The sequence below is a fragment of the Mesoplodon bidens genome (assembly GCF_964165515.1).
Source record: "Mesoplodon bidens genome assembly, chromosome: 4".
Classification (NCBI taxonomy): domain Eukaryota; kingdom Metazoa; phylum Chordata; class Mammalia; order Artiodactyla; family Ziphiidae; genus Mesoplodon; species Mesoplodon bidens.
This window is the reverse complement of record NC_138160.1, coordinates 27,547,785-27,562,421: the sequence shown is the minus strand read 5'-3', so window position 1 is coordinate 27,562,421 and position 14,637 is coordinate 27,547,785. Positions and strand designations below refer to the sequence as shown.

Below are 14,637 nucleotides of genomic sequence, written 5' to 3'. Positions count from 1 at the left end.
AGACATGTCTAACTTTGCATACATTATATATACACCATATATCAGGACTTGTATGTTGTGTAAGCTTTGCATCTTAAAAATAAATGGGGTTTGTGTAGAGGATCTTTTATATGAGCATGAGTTCCCACTCAAGGTCTGGCCGTGGATATTGCTGGAAAAACAGTTCCTGAGTCAATCTGGTCAATTCATATGCAGCATAAGACTCTTAGGATTTGAATAAGAAATCTTCAAGATTATGTTATAAATAATAGTTGCTGTATTTCATATGAAATTTTACTCATATAACCACTTAACTTTATTTCAGAGCACATCTTGTCCAGTTATATTTAGGCTTACTTAAATTTGTGCAGTATCAAGTAATTTTATTTTGTTGCAAAAGTCTAAAGTTAATAGTATCATATTTGTAGTAGTCTTTAATAACCTATCCCTTCTAAAGGAAACAAAATTATATTTTTGTCTGACCCAGACTTGAGTTATTGTTCTGAATTTCGTAAATATTACGGTGAGAGAAGTGGTCAGTCCAAAATTGAAAGATTTTACTTCAAGACACTGAGCTGAAAAGTTGGATGTGCAAAAAGTGTAGAAACATTGATAGTGTTCTTTGCTGCAGATAACTGCAGTAAATCATGTCTTTAGCTTCATTATGAAGATTGCTGCAGAATAACGGTATGTATTCTCTCTCACTGCAGCTCTGAATGCTCTGTGTCTTAAAATCATTTAAAGCCTATAGCTTGCTTTGGGGAGTTAGTACAGGGGTAAGGAAGGCTTTGCCGGAAGAGCACTTGTAAATCATGAGACTGGCGACTTGCGCATAGTTGTGGTAGCCTCTTAATGCGTAATGGTCCTGTTTGATACCAAAAATTATTTAAAGGAGATGATTAAATTGCCCAAATAACTGTTAAACACATTACAGATCTGTTTTATGTTACTGTGTTTGACAGTTAAACATTAAGTAAACACTTAATTGACTTGAAGCTTGAAATGTTCAAAATGCTCTAACCCTTGCTACAGTGTCTCTTCTGTAGCAAGTCAAGTATTGTGTGTGTTTTTTTCCACCTTTAGCTTATCAGGCCTGGTCCAAAGCCTTCTAGCAGAGGGAATTGATTCCTGTCAGGGGTTGCTGCCAAGACATCGGAAGGATTTTTGACCAAGGTTTTCAAAAGCTCAGTGTCACACCTGCCATTTGATTAAGGAGGGATTTTGGATGCAGAGTCTGGCATTTATTGTCCTTCGTGTGGCTGTTTTGTTTGTTTTGTCTTTGTCTTCTAGAATTGAGCAGTGTTCACACTAGTTTTTAAATTGTTGGGTGGACTACATATTTTATATAACCATGTTAATTTAAATTAATATATTCCCATTAACTTTTAATCATAAAATAGTGTGGACACAGCATGTGTTCTAACTGGTGATTAACCCCTTAAAATTTATGAAACACATTTTTGTAGGGTAAGAATTTGCTTTCTTTTAAATAAATGAACTGATTTTGTTTTGTTTTGTTAACTGGGTATTAGGAAGAAAGTATGATTTTAGTACAATATATCTAAGGGGTTAATCCACTTGAAATATAGAATGGGTGCAAAAATCCACACTCTAAATTTGACAGACATTTCCTACTTATAGCTCTTAAGTTGTTTTTAAATTGCAATAGGTGTCTTGGCATCTTTGAAATTGTATCATTAATTTAAATGTCCAAAGTTATGAATGATTGTGTGCAAAAGGAAAAGTTTTCTTCTGTATTGGAGGAAATTAAAACATGAATTAACATTAAAAATTCAGAAACTTTTAGAAAGAGATTGCACATTATCACCTATTTGCATTTTAGCTTTAGCAGGTAATGTAAATAAGTAAGGGACATGGAAAGGGTTCTTCAGCATGTTCTGTAACCTTGCTTTGGGGAGTGGTTTTTTGTTGTTGTTTCTTGCTTTTTTTTTTTTTTTTTTTACTTCTTTAATTAGCTGTGCTTTCCTGTGTTCCTTTTCCTTCTCTCAGAATAGCCCATTTCTTATGTTCATTATATTTCTGGATTCAGTAGTTGATTTTTCAGGTTTTGAGATTGTTTATTAGTTTTTAAAAATTACTACTATTTCTGACTTGATACTTTTCTTTTTAGTACCCAGATTCCTCTTTCAGTGTTCATTTTCAGAATGCCACACAGTGTTCTTTGATTATCTGTAAAATTCCCTTCTAATATGTATTCTGAAAATATGTGCCATCTGATTATGTAAGGACTAGGAACTAAGAAGAAAAAGCCCAGACAAGGGATGGAATTCTTTATTACTTTTTAAATATGCTTTTTAATATGTCATCTACTCAAAATAAGGACCAGATATCTTTTAAGATTTCTGAATGCTCATATAAAAATAGACAATCAGGGCTTCCTGGTGGCGCAGTGGTTGAGAGTCTGCCTGCCGATGCAGGAGACATGGGTTCGTGCCCCAGTCTGGGAAGATCCCACATGCCGCGGAGCGGCTGGGCCCGTGAGCCATGGCCGCTGAGCCTGCGCGTCCGGAGCCTGTGCTCCGCAACGGGAGAGGCCACAACAGTGAGAGGCCCGCGTACCACAAAAAAAAAAATAAATAAATAAAAAAGTCAAATAATTTGCCCAGCGTTGCAATAGTACTCTTAAAGTAAAATCATCTTTGTGTTTTCTTTTATTGTATATTTCATCTTTTGTCCCACATATTCATTTGGTGCCCTCAATGATTTATAAAATTATATCCTAAATATCCCATAATTTTGGTGCTTTTTATCTAGAAGACTGTTTTCAATAGATTACTTGCCTGGTATGTAATTTTCCTATATTTAGAAAATATTTTAAAATCACCAAGAGTTGTGAATTAGATTGACTTACACCTTTGATTAGCTTGATTAGCAACTTTTGTACACAGTTTACAGATCTGTTTAAATGAACGTAAAGCTGGCCTTTTATGAATGAAGAGTTTACTTCTTGTCCTGATTTAGGTTCAGATTTTCTTCTCAAGTTTTATATAGCTCATTTATGTTTTAATACAATAATCTGATTAAAATCAGTTATAACTGACTTTGCAACTTAAAAGATTCTACAGATACATCATCAAACCATTCTGCTTACTGCATCTGTTCTATTTCTATACTTATTCTATTTAACCATGCTAGTTCCTATTGCCCTTTTCTACTTTACTCATTGTTTCTCTCCAATTATTCTTTGAAATACTTCATGGGAACTTTGAATTTTAAAGGGCATTTCATATTCCCTTAATTCTTAAAGCTAAAATTCTCTTGTGGAAGAGAAGTCACTTGAACTCTTAGAAATGCTTATTTTTGGCTCTTTATTTTTTTCTATGATTATTACTGCATTGATCATCCCATATTTATCGTTAGTTCTTTGACATATTAGCCCCAGAATAACCTATGGCCATTTAAAATACTGAACAAACTCAATAGTTTATTGTACATTCTCATTTATTAAGGTGGATTTTTGTGTTCCCTTTTGTCTTGTCGTCTTTGTGCTGGTGCGCTGTGTCCAGTAATCCTTCCTTTTGATTTTATTTTGGTGGGTAGGGTTTATATTTGCAGAAGTTATTTATTTCTAAAATAAAGAGTTTAATTCTCATCTTGATCTTCATATTAGATTATGTGAATTTGTTGAAAATAACTCCCTTGGTACTTTAAAGTGTTGACAAACTCTCAAATGGCTCATGTGACACTGATGCTACTTTAAGGAAGTGTCTTGCTCACCTGGTCAAACACCCATTCCTCACCGCATTTTGCCAATTCAATCCATTTTAGATGTAACCTCGGGTATGGTGAAAGACCCACCGGACGTCTTGGACAGGCAAAAATGCCTTGACGCTCTGGCTGCTCTACGCCACGCTAAGTGGTTCCAGGTTCGGAACATCATTTTACTTTTTTCTTGTAGCCTTATGAGAGAGTAGTTCAGTACAACATGTTTAACTGTGTTTAAACATTTCAAAAGATTGCCCAAGCAATACTATTTTAAATTAAATATCAGAGAATGTTAACATAGAAAGCTGGGTATGAAGATCTGCATATTGCAGTTACTATTAATTTGACAATAAACTCAGGTTTTGGGGGTGTTTTGTAGTTTGGGTTTTTTTATTTTTATTTTTAGTGGCTATATTTAAAGTTGACTTGTTTAGGAACATCACATGTTTGTGTACATATATTATATTCCATAAGGCTGCAGATTAACTTTGCTTTAAATAATGGAATATGTGTTTAAAGCTTTGTGTATAGTTTTAAGATTTTCCCCCCCTCTTTCTCTAAGTTAATAAGTGTAGGGAATGAAAGGTGAGGAAGCAGCTGTTTGGTTTAGTGACTTTGCAGTTATGCAAAGGCACAGAAAGGAAACCAAACAGATTTCCTTAATCTTTCAGTCCCTAGACAAACTTTTTAGCTCTTTACTTTTTCTTTTATTTCTAATGTAGGCAGACTTTTTTTTGAAGTTTACTGTTTTAAATGAACACAGGTCAAGGTTCACAGGGGATCAAGAACAATTATTCTTGTATAATCTGTTTACTTTGACCTAAAATATCAGCTTTTAAATACTAACCCTGGCATAAAATATTGCTGTAAATGGCAGCTCATTGAATCCAGTTTTAAGCGTGGTTATTTTTGTTTTATTTTTATCTGAGCTTCCATTGAACAGTGGTATTTTAACTTTTTTTTCGTCAAGGGATACTTTCAGTATTTCTAAGATTAATTCAGTTGGTTTTTGTGTTGCTCTCAAGGCTAGAGCTAATGGTCTGCAGTCCTGTGTGATTATCATACGTATTCTCCGGGACCTCTGTCAGCGAGTTCCAACCTGGTCTGATTTTCCAAGCTGGGTGAGTAATATGTAACTGTATGGTGTGAAAAATAAACATATAGGAAATATTTCTGCAGTTTTTTAATAGACTCATCTTACATCTAATTATCAACTTTCTTTTCATTTCCTAAATGTAGTTTTTTTCTTCCAGTGAGAAATCCTGGGGTCTTAATTTTCTGAGAATTCCACTTGATTTTCTTTCTGTATTTTCCTCTCTTTTTTTTTTTTTTTAACTCTTCTCACAGTGTTTATTACTTTCTTTAAAATAGGACCGATTATTAGTTGTACATACATAAAGGTACAAAGAAAGCTAAAAATGAGCTATTAATCTACTTATGCAAGGTTTTGTTGACATTTTAACAAAATAATGTATAAGGAATTTTTAAGATTTAGAAATATACATTATTCAAAATGCATAAAATTAGGAAATTCAAATAATGCAGAAAGGCACGAAGTAGAAATGAAAGCCTTCTCATCATTTAAAGGCAAGCTATCTTGACACAGTTTGTTGTGATTGTTTTCCTAGGGGAAAAAAATGCATTCATATATATCGTGTATGTTCCTTTTTTAAATAAATATTTATTTATTTGGTTGTGCTGGGTCTTAGTCGTGGCAAGCAGGCTCCTTAGTTGGGGCTTGCCGGCTCCTTAGTTGCAGCACACCAGCTCCTTAGTTGCGTCACGTGGACTCCTTAGTTGTGGCATGTGAACTCTTAGTTGCATCATTCATGTGGGATCTAGTTCCCTGACCAGGGATCGAACCCAGGCCCCCTGCATTGGGAGCATGGAGTCTTAACCACTGCACCACCAAAGAAGTCCCATGTATGTTCCTATTTTTATTTATGTACATATATCCCTTTGATATTGAACTGTTTGGGTTCCTGCAAGAATTCAGATAGAGAGGGATTCATTCAGAAATATAACTGAAACTACTGATTCCAGAGTTGGGTTAGAGAGAGTTGCATAGCCAGGGTTATCTTAATTCTTTTTTTTTTAACACAGGAGTGGGTCATGCTGTTTACATTGTTTGCATCTTTCTCAACAAAATGCATCTTGGAGCTCTTTGAGAGCTGTATTGACTACATGGTGTTGCCTTTGTATGGACATGCAGTATTTTATTCAACTGGTAGTCATTTGATGGACAGTTGCATTGTTTGCAGTCTTTTGCTATTAAATTTTCATTGTATTGTTATCAGGCTTTTATGAGTATTATATACATGTGATAAATGGCTAGGGTCAATTGCTATAGAATTCCAAGGTCAAAGGACATGTGTTGATTGTTACCAGAAAGGTGGATCATTTAAAACTTCCAAAAATTGTTGAACTGATCATTTCCTTCACACCCTCGCTAACTTTGGGATATCATCACACTTCTTTAACACAATAGGTAAAAAAAAATGGTGTCTCATTTTTTATTTAGATTTCTTTATGTGATTATTGGCATTTGTAATTATTTTTCTCTTAACTGCCAGTTCCTTTATTTTTCGTTTTCTCAATTTATAACTCTTTCTATAAGAAATTAACTCTTATCTGTATTAAAAAATAATTTTTTCCAGTTTTTCATCTGCTTTTCATTTAATTTTTGCTGTTTTATAAAAGCTTTAAAATCTTTGCAAATTCTAATCCATTAATGTTTTATGACTTAATGGTTTTATTTCTACTTACAAAGTTCTTTCATATTTTAGGTTATAAATTATTCACACGTTTTCTTCTAGAGCTTTCCCCCCCCCCATCAAATTATATTTTCTACAGATGCTTGCTTGTTTGCATGTTTATTTAGTTCTTTAGTCATAATGCATAGCAAACCTCCTGGAAGGATGTATTTCATATTACAACAGTGGTTGTCTCTCAGTAGTGACTAGTAGGATTAGGTAGAGATCTGTAATGCTTGGATTTTACTAGGATGAAATATATATTTTATTACTTGTATAATTAAAAATTAATTTAAAAATCATACGTGGATTAAAGGTGGATCCAGCTATATGTTTTTCCAGACCAATTACCAATTATTCCAGTACCATTTAACATTTTATTTAGTAGTGATGTTTGTTCTCCCAATCCCCATTTTGAAATGTCACCATTATCATAAACCAGTGGTTCTCAGCCACCATCAGTTTTGCCCTCTAGGGGACATTTGGCAATGTTTGGGGATAATTTTGGTTGTCAAAACTGGTTATCAGTGGCACTGAGGAAGAGAAACCCTGTCACAAACCAAAGTTCCTTTTTTGCAGGCCTACTTCTGCAGCCCTCTTTCATTGCTCAGTCTTTTCTAGTACCAAACTCTTTTAATTTTTAAAGCTTCATAGTGTGTTTTAAAATTCTGATTGTTCTCTTCATCAGAAGTCTTCCCTCTTCATTCTCTGCTATTCATTATAAACACCATCTTACACAGAAGATTTTTTGGGGGGGGGTAGTGCTTTTCTCATGCTTCTTTTTCTGAAAGAACTTGACTACCATTTTGTTCAGTTTCTCCGGTTCTCTTGATGATTTTTAAGTAGCACTGTATTGAATTAATAATTGGTGGAATGTCATCACTTTTATAATACTGACTCTTCTTTATGGGATGTCCTACTTATTGGAATGAATGTTACTCACTTATTTAGATTTGAATGGGTTCTGGGCATAGTTGTTTGTACCTAGGTATTTCTCTTTTAGAGTTTTTTAAAATACCATTTTCTGGTTATTGTTTATATATGTTAAATATATTAATTTTTAACCCACCACCTGACTGCATTCCTTTATTTGTAGTAATATTTTTCATGTGATTCTCTTGGCTTGGAATCATATCTACCAATCTCTTTTCTAATTTAGTTGGTTGATACTCCTAGAATAATTATGGAATAAAATAAATAATACTTTACATGCATGTTATGTCTTAATTGCTTTGAAAATGTTTCTAGTATATAAAGTCTGTTAAGCATGGTGGTATAGCCTTTTATTTGAGATATTTATTTCTTTGTAATGTTAGAAATGTCAACCCTCTCTTAGTTTACTAAGTAATTTTGAATCAGGAATGTAAATTGAACTTTATCGATAATTTTTCAAGGTTTCTTGACATGAATGTATAGTTTTTCTCCTTCACCCTGTTAATATTGTATATTTACAAATATATCTCCTGATATTGAGCTACCTTTGCATTCCAGAGATGATTCTCTTATATTTGAGAATAATCTTAATGAACTGTTAAGTTCTGTTTGCTGGTAGTCTATTTAGGAATTTTGCAGTGACATAAAGGAAATTTTTGTGGTTTTATTTTTGTCTTCTTTGTTAGATTTAGGATCAATAATACACAAACTCTATAAGAATAATTTAGAAGCTTTCGTTCTTTCTCTAAACTCTGAAACAGTTTTTAGTAGCATCAAAACTATATGTTTTTTGGGACTTCCCTGGTGATCCAGTGGTAAAGAATCCGCCTTACAGTGCAGGGGAGGCAGGTTCAATCTCTGATTAGGGAACTAAGATCCCACATGCCGCAGAACAACTAAGCCCATGAGCCACAACTACTGAGCTTGCACGCCTCAACTAGAAAGCCCACATGCCTCACCTAAGACCTAGCACAGCCAAAAAATATATATATAAATATATATATAAATTATTTTTTAAAAAACTATATTTTTTATAAAATTCATGTGACATCATCAGTCACTTATAAAAGGGGTGGTGCTTTCTTGGTTTCTTTTATTGTGATTAATTGGTTTGTTCAGTTTTTCTTTCTCTTGGGGTAATTTTTGGCAACTTATCTTTTCCTAGAAAAATTGACCAATTCAGCCAGATATTCAGATTTTTAGAGTTTTGCTCTCTTAGAGTTTTAAAAATACCTGTAACATCTTTTTTATTACTTTTAATTCTTTGATTGCTTAAACTAGCCAGTAATAGCAGTTGCTGTATAGGAGCAAAATAACAAATGGGTGTTTAGTATTTATTTGTGATGAGAATTCACTGAATTCTTAATAGATTTTAAGTATAAAAATTTATGAGCATTATATAACTTTAAATTTTTTAAGTGTTCAAAACTATAAGCATTATGCATTACCATTTTACTTCCTGATTCCTTCAACTTCAGTCCCTTCAACCCAGGTGCCCTTGAGGCTATTTCTGTTGTAGTAAGTCTAAGCTTCAGTACTTTTGAGACTGAACTCTCAGGCCACTCCTTGGCTACTCTTGGAGTTTGGAGGTCCAACACTACAGATGGCCCTTTGCCTACACCTTACTTTTCCTCTTTATCAGAGAGAGCCATAAACTTCAAGGGACCCTCTCTCCTTTGAGGGTGCAGAGATCTAAGAACTGAGTGGAAGAGAGGATGCACAGGTGAAAGGAACTTGGGGAAGATAGGCCATGACAGGGTAATGATGGGAGAATCAGGGAGGGCAAAGCTGCTGGCCGATCTGTGAAATCATATACATATAACATAAAATACGCAAGCATTTTGGTAGGTTAAAGCACACCAAAATGTCAGTATTTGACATTTAAAAATCTCTCCTAGTATTATATCCTTTAGGCAGTAGTTTATCCAATTTATTATTTTTTTCCTCCCCTCAAAGAGCCAGCTCCTTGGATTTAGCTGCCAGATCTGCCATTTTCCTTAGTAATTCATTAATTTCTTATTTCATCTCTAATTTTCTATTTTCCTTGGGTTTATTTTTGGTCTTTTACAAACTTCATGAGTTGGATACTTGTTTCATTCACTCACTCTTTAATTATAGAGGTTTTAGAGCTGTAGTTTAAGGCTGGACATAGGTTTTGGCCATATATACATATATATATATATATATATATATATGTGTGTGTATGTGTGTGTGTAATATTTTTTCTTTTTTTTTCTATGCATTCCGAAATTCATTTTAATATTGTCTTTAAGCCAAGAGTAGTTTTGAGGGAATTTTTTAATTCTACATGACTGAAGAAGAGTTGCTTTTGTTTTTGTAAATAACTTCTAGATTTTATAGCATATAAAAATAATGCAATAAACATATTCTATTTGCAATTTTGGGAATTTAAAGTTTTCTTTGTGGTCTCATATGTACAGTTTTTGTAAAGTGTGGGCACTTAAAAAATGTGTTCTCAGCAAGGTATAGCATTTAATATATACCCCTTAGTTCAACTTCATCAATTCTGTTCATATCTTCTGTCTCCTTTCCTTCATATTTTTTGTCTACTTTATCTGTCCATGGACTGACAAAGATAAATTAAAATCTGGTATTTTGTTGTGTATTCTACAGTTCTTTATTGTTTTGTTGCAGTAGTATTTTGGACATAGACACTTAATACAACTATGTCGTAATTGTGAATTTGAACCTTTTGCCATTATAAAGGGCATTTAATTAACACTTTCTGCTATTAGTTAATAAGCCTTGTCCATTTATTAATATCAGAACTCTAGCTTTGAGCTTCCCTGGTGGCGCAGTGGTTGAGAGTCTGCCTGCTGATGCAGGGGACATGTGTTCGTGCCCCGGTCCGGGAAGATCCCACATGCCACGGAGCGGCTGGGCCCGTGAGCCATGGCCGTTGAGCCTGCGCGTCTGGAGCCTGTGCTCCGCAACGGGAGAGGCCACAACAGTGAGAGGCCCACATACCGCAAAAAAAAAAACCCCAAAACTCTAGCTTTAAAAAAAAGAATTGGGCTTCCCTGGTGGCACAGTGATTTAGAATCTGCCTGCCAATGCAGAGGACACAGGTTCGAGCCCTGGTCTGGGAAGATCCCACATGCCGCGGAGCAGCTGAGCCCATGAGCCACAGCTACTGAGCCTGCGCTCCGCAAGAAGAGAGGCCGCAACAGTGAGAGACCCGCACATCACGATGAAGAGTGGCACGAGCTCGCCGCAACTAGAGAAAGCCCTTGCACAGAAATGAAGACCCAACACAGCCAAATAAATAAATAAATTAAAAAAAAAAAAAAAGAATTATGGGCTTCCCTGGTGGCGCAGTGGTTGAGAGTCCGCCTGCCGATGCAGGGGACACGGGTTCGTGCCCCGATCCGGGAGGATCCCACATGCCACAGAGCGGCTGGGCCCATGAGCCATGGCCGCTGAGCCTGCGTGTCCGGAGCCTGTGCTCCACAACGGGAGAGGCCACAACAGTGAGAGGCCCGCGTACCGCAAAAAAAAAAAAAAGAAAGAATTATAACTAACTTACAATATTATATTAGTTTCAGGTGTACAACATAGTGATTTGATATTTTTATACATTATGAAATGATTACTGAAATAATGACCAGTTATGATTTGTTACCAAAGTTATTACAGTATTGTCAACCATATTCCCGATGTGCACTTACATCCCTCTGACTTACTTATCTTAAAGCTGGAAGTTTGTACCTCTAAATCCCCTTCACTTATTTTGTCTGTACCCCCAGCCTCCTAAACTCTAGCTTTTTATATTAACTTTTGTCTGGTATGATTCTTTTTGTTTCCTTTGTTTTCTTCTGCCCTTTCCCATAATTCTTATCCTTTTCTTGTTCTTTCTTATGTGTGAATGGGTTTCCTTCTGATTACTTATACAATTAGTTGTTGCCCTATTTATAGTTTTTTGTGGTATTTTCATCTATTTGTTTAACAATTTGAGGTAATGTTTGTTAACCTCTCATCTATAAAAGCTGAGAAAATGATCACTTCTTCGTACTCCTCACATCCTCTTTTGGGTTTTTTGTTATATTTTCTTTTTTTCATTTGTTTCATTCATTCCTTTAAGTAATGTATTAAAACCTGTTTCTTGATTTATGTCTTAATATATGCTGATTCCACTTAGAAAACAAGGAAAGTTTACACTTAATGCTTTTTTAAACCTTGAAGGTTTAAAAATAACTACATTTACCTTCTGGAGTCATATTCCCTTTGTTTAATGTTCTGTATCTGAATGTTTTCATGCCAACCATTAGATCTTTTACTGGGGCTTCCTCTTTTTATTTCTTGATTGACTGCATTTTATCATCATATAGTTTTTATCAAAAAGTGTTTTAATTTTTTAAAATTTCTTTCATGTTTGAGAATCTTTGCCAGTTACCATTACTTTATTGAGAAATATATTGTTAGGTCACAATTTTTCCTCCTCCATTTATTGGTGTTGCTCCATTATCTTCCAGCACTGAGTATTACTAAATCTAAGTCCAGCCTAATTTTTTTGCCTTTACTTTTTCTACAGGCTGCTGAAAAATTCTTTATCCTTGAATTTTAGTAACTTAACCAAATTATGTCTTGGAATCTGTTGTTCAATATCAGCATTTCATTGAAAACTTTGTCCTTTTTGCCCTGCAGATTTGACAAATTATTAATATGATTCTCTATTTTCAGGGACACCAATTATCCTTATATTGCATTGCCTTTGTCCTACATATCTATTATCTTTGTGATTGTTTTAATCTTTGTTCTCTTTCCTCTTTTGTCCCCTATTATTGTTTCTTTGGCAGTAATTTAGTTTCCAACTATGTCCTAATCTTCTTTGCTATTTATAATTCATTATTAGTTCTATAATAATGTTATTTTGCATTTCAGTTTGCTTAATTAGCTCTGCAGTCTTCCTTTTCATCTCAACTTTGAGCTCTTAATTTTATTGGCTTTTTGTATTTATCAAGTTCTCTATTACTCAGAATGTTAGCAGGTTATATCTTCATTTCCTTAAATTAAGATTCTTCCAGAATAGATTATATTTTAATAGATATTTTTTAAAGCACTTTTTGGTTCACAGCAAAACTGAGCAGAAAGTACAGAGTTCTCACATACCGGCCTCCACTGTACATACATAGCCTCCCCCTCAATATTTGCACCAGAGTGATACATTTGTTGTAACAAGTGATGATACTTGTTACAAGCAGTGACATACTATTATTGCTCAAAGTCCATAGAGAGTAGTTTTTTGTTTTGTTTTGTTTTTTTGGCTGGGTTGGGTCTTTGTTGCTGCACACGGGCTTTCTCTAGTTGCGGCAAGCGGGGGATATTCTTTCTCTAGTTACAGTGCGCGGGCTTCTCATTGTGATGGCTTCTCTTGTTGTGGAGCATGGGCTCTAGGCGTGAGGGCTTCAGTAGCTGTGGCATGTGGGCTCAGTAATTGTGGCGCACGGGCTTAGTTGCTCCTCGGCATGTGCGATCTTTCTGGACCAGGACTTGCACCCATGTCCCCTGCATTGGCAGGCGGATTCTTAACCACCGCACCACCAGGGAAGTCCCAAGAATAGATTTTTCATCTCTATTTTTCATGCTATGTTCCTCCCAAATGCACAGATGTTGTGTCTGGTTTGTTTCAGTTTTTTCATCTCGTTAGTGCTTAGCATTGTCAGTTCCATTACAAAATCATCCTTTTATGCTGAGACAACCAAACAAGAACTGTCTTTGAATGTATCCAGACCTTTTAAAATACTTCTTTTTCTTCCCCCATGAGCTCTGCTTTGAGGATTGCTTATGGAAAGGAGTAGGGTTTGGCTGCATGTAAACCTTGGGCCTTTTTTTGGCCATGTTATGTGGCTTGCAGGATCTCCGTTCCCCCACTAGGGATTGAACCCAGGCCCCAGCAGCGAACGCACTGGGTCCTAACCACTGGACCACCAGGGAATTCCCAGACATGGGCTTTGTTTATCCTGTGTCCTGATTGGATGTGCTGTGTTAGTCCGTGAGGTGGACTCCACTGGCACACCTTTACGCTTCAGGTTTCACGCCCAGGAAGGCCCCCTAGAGGCTTTGCCTATGCAGAATCTGCTCCGTTTGCTTCCTAAACCTATTCACCATCTCCTTTCAAGAACAATTTGGTTCCCTGAACCAACAGAGGGTTCTGGGTATGTGAAGCTGCTTTGGGACACTTGTGTTGAGAATGCACAGCCACCTTTGTTACTAATTTTCCCCTGCGTCTTACTCCTTTGGAAGATCTTACCTTATTTATTTTTTCTTTTATCTACATGTTAGTCAAATGTCTATTTATTATTAGATATAATTAGATGTGGATAATTGGAATTTTTCTACTCTTCCTTCCCTGTCTCCCACAAAGACTCTTCAACTTGATAAATACCATTACAAGCACTTGTCTGTATAAAAGGTGTTTTAAGTGATAGAACACTGACATCACAGGGCAAATAACTAACATTCTTTTAGCTGCAGGAGAATCAGCAAGTTGTACTTGGACTGTATCATCTCACTCACTTTAGCCTAAAAATAATAACTCAGGGGCTTCCCTGGTGGCACAGTGGTTGAGAATCTGCCTGCTAATGCAGGGGACACGGGTTCGAGCCCTGGTCTGGGAGGATCCCACATGCCACGGAGCAGCTAGGCCTGTGAGCCACAACTACTGAGCCTGTGCGTCTGGAGCCTGTGCTTCACAATAAGAGAGGCCGCGATAGTGAGAGGCCCGCGCACCGCGATGAGGAGTGGCCCCCGCTTGCCACAACTAGAGAAAGCCCTCACATAGAAACGAAGACCCAACACAGCAAAAATAAATTAATTAATTAATTTTAAAAACCTAAAGATAATAATAATAACTCAGCACTTACCTACCCCATAACAGAAACCATCTACTTGAGCACATACACATCACCAAATCACCAAAAGCTGTTAGTAAACTTTTTTAAAGGAGACTTGACAGTTCTGGGACTTCCCTGGTGGTCCAGTGGCTAAGACTCTGTGCTCCCAATGCAGGGGGCCAGGGTTTCATCCCTGCTCAGGGAAGTAGATCCCGCATGCTGCAACTAGGAGCCCACATGCTGCAACTTAAAAGATCCCACATGCCTCAACTAAGACCCAGCATAGCCAAATAAATAAATTTTTTTTTAAAAAAAGGACTTCCCTGGTGGCTCACTGGTTAAGAATCCGCCTGCCATTGCAGGGTACATGGGTTCGATCCCTGGTCTGGGAA

At 36.0% G+C, this 14,637-nt stretch overlaps 1 protein-coding gene across 2 annotated transcripts in view; it reads left to right on the top strand.

Moving 5' to 3' along the window:
- ZFR (zinc finger RNA binding protein) overlaps positions 1–14,637 on the top strand; it is a 77,813-nt gene that overhangs the window by 47,872 nt on the left and 15,304 nt on the right. Inside the window, exons 16-17 of one of the 2 annotated variants that reach the window (XM_081233373.1) lie at positions 3,769–3,866; positions 4,731–4,826. In XM_081233373.1, the coding sequence (XP_081089499.1) occupies positions 3,769–3,866; positions 4,731–4,826 (194 nt within the window). Of the gene's footprint in view, positions 1–3,768; positions 3,867–4,730; positions 4,827–14,637 lie in introns of those variants that run through there. The other variant, XM_081233374.1, reaches the window with a different exon arrangement.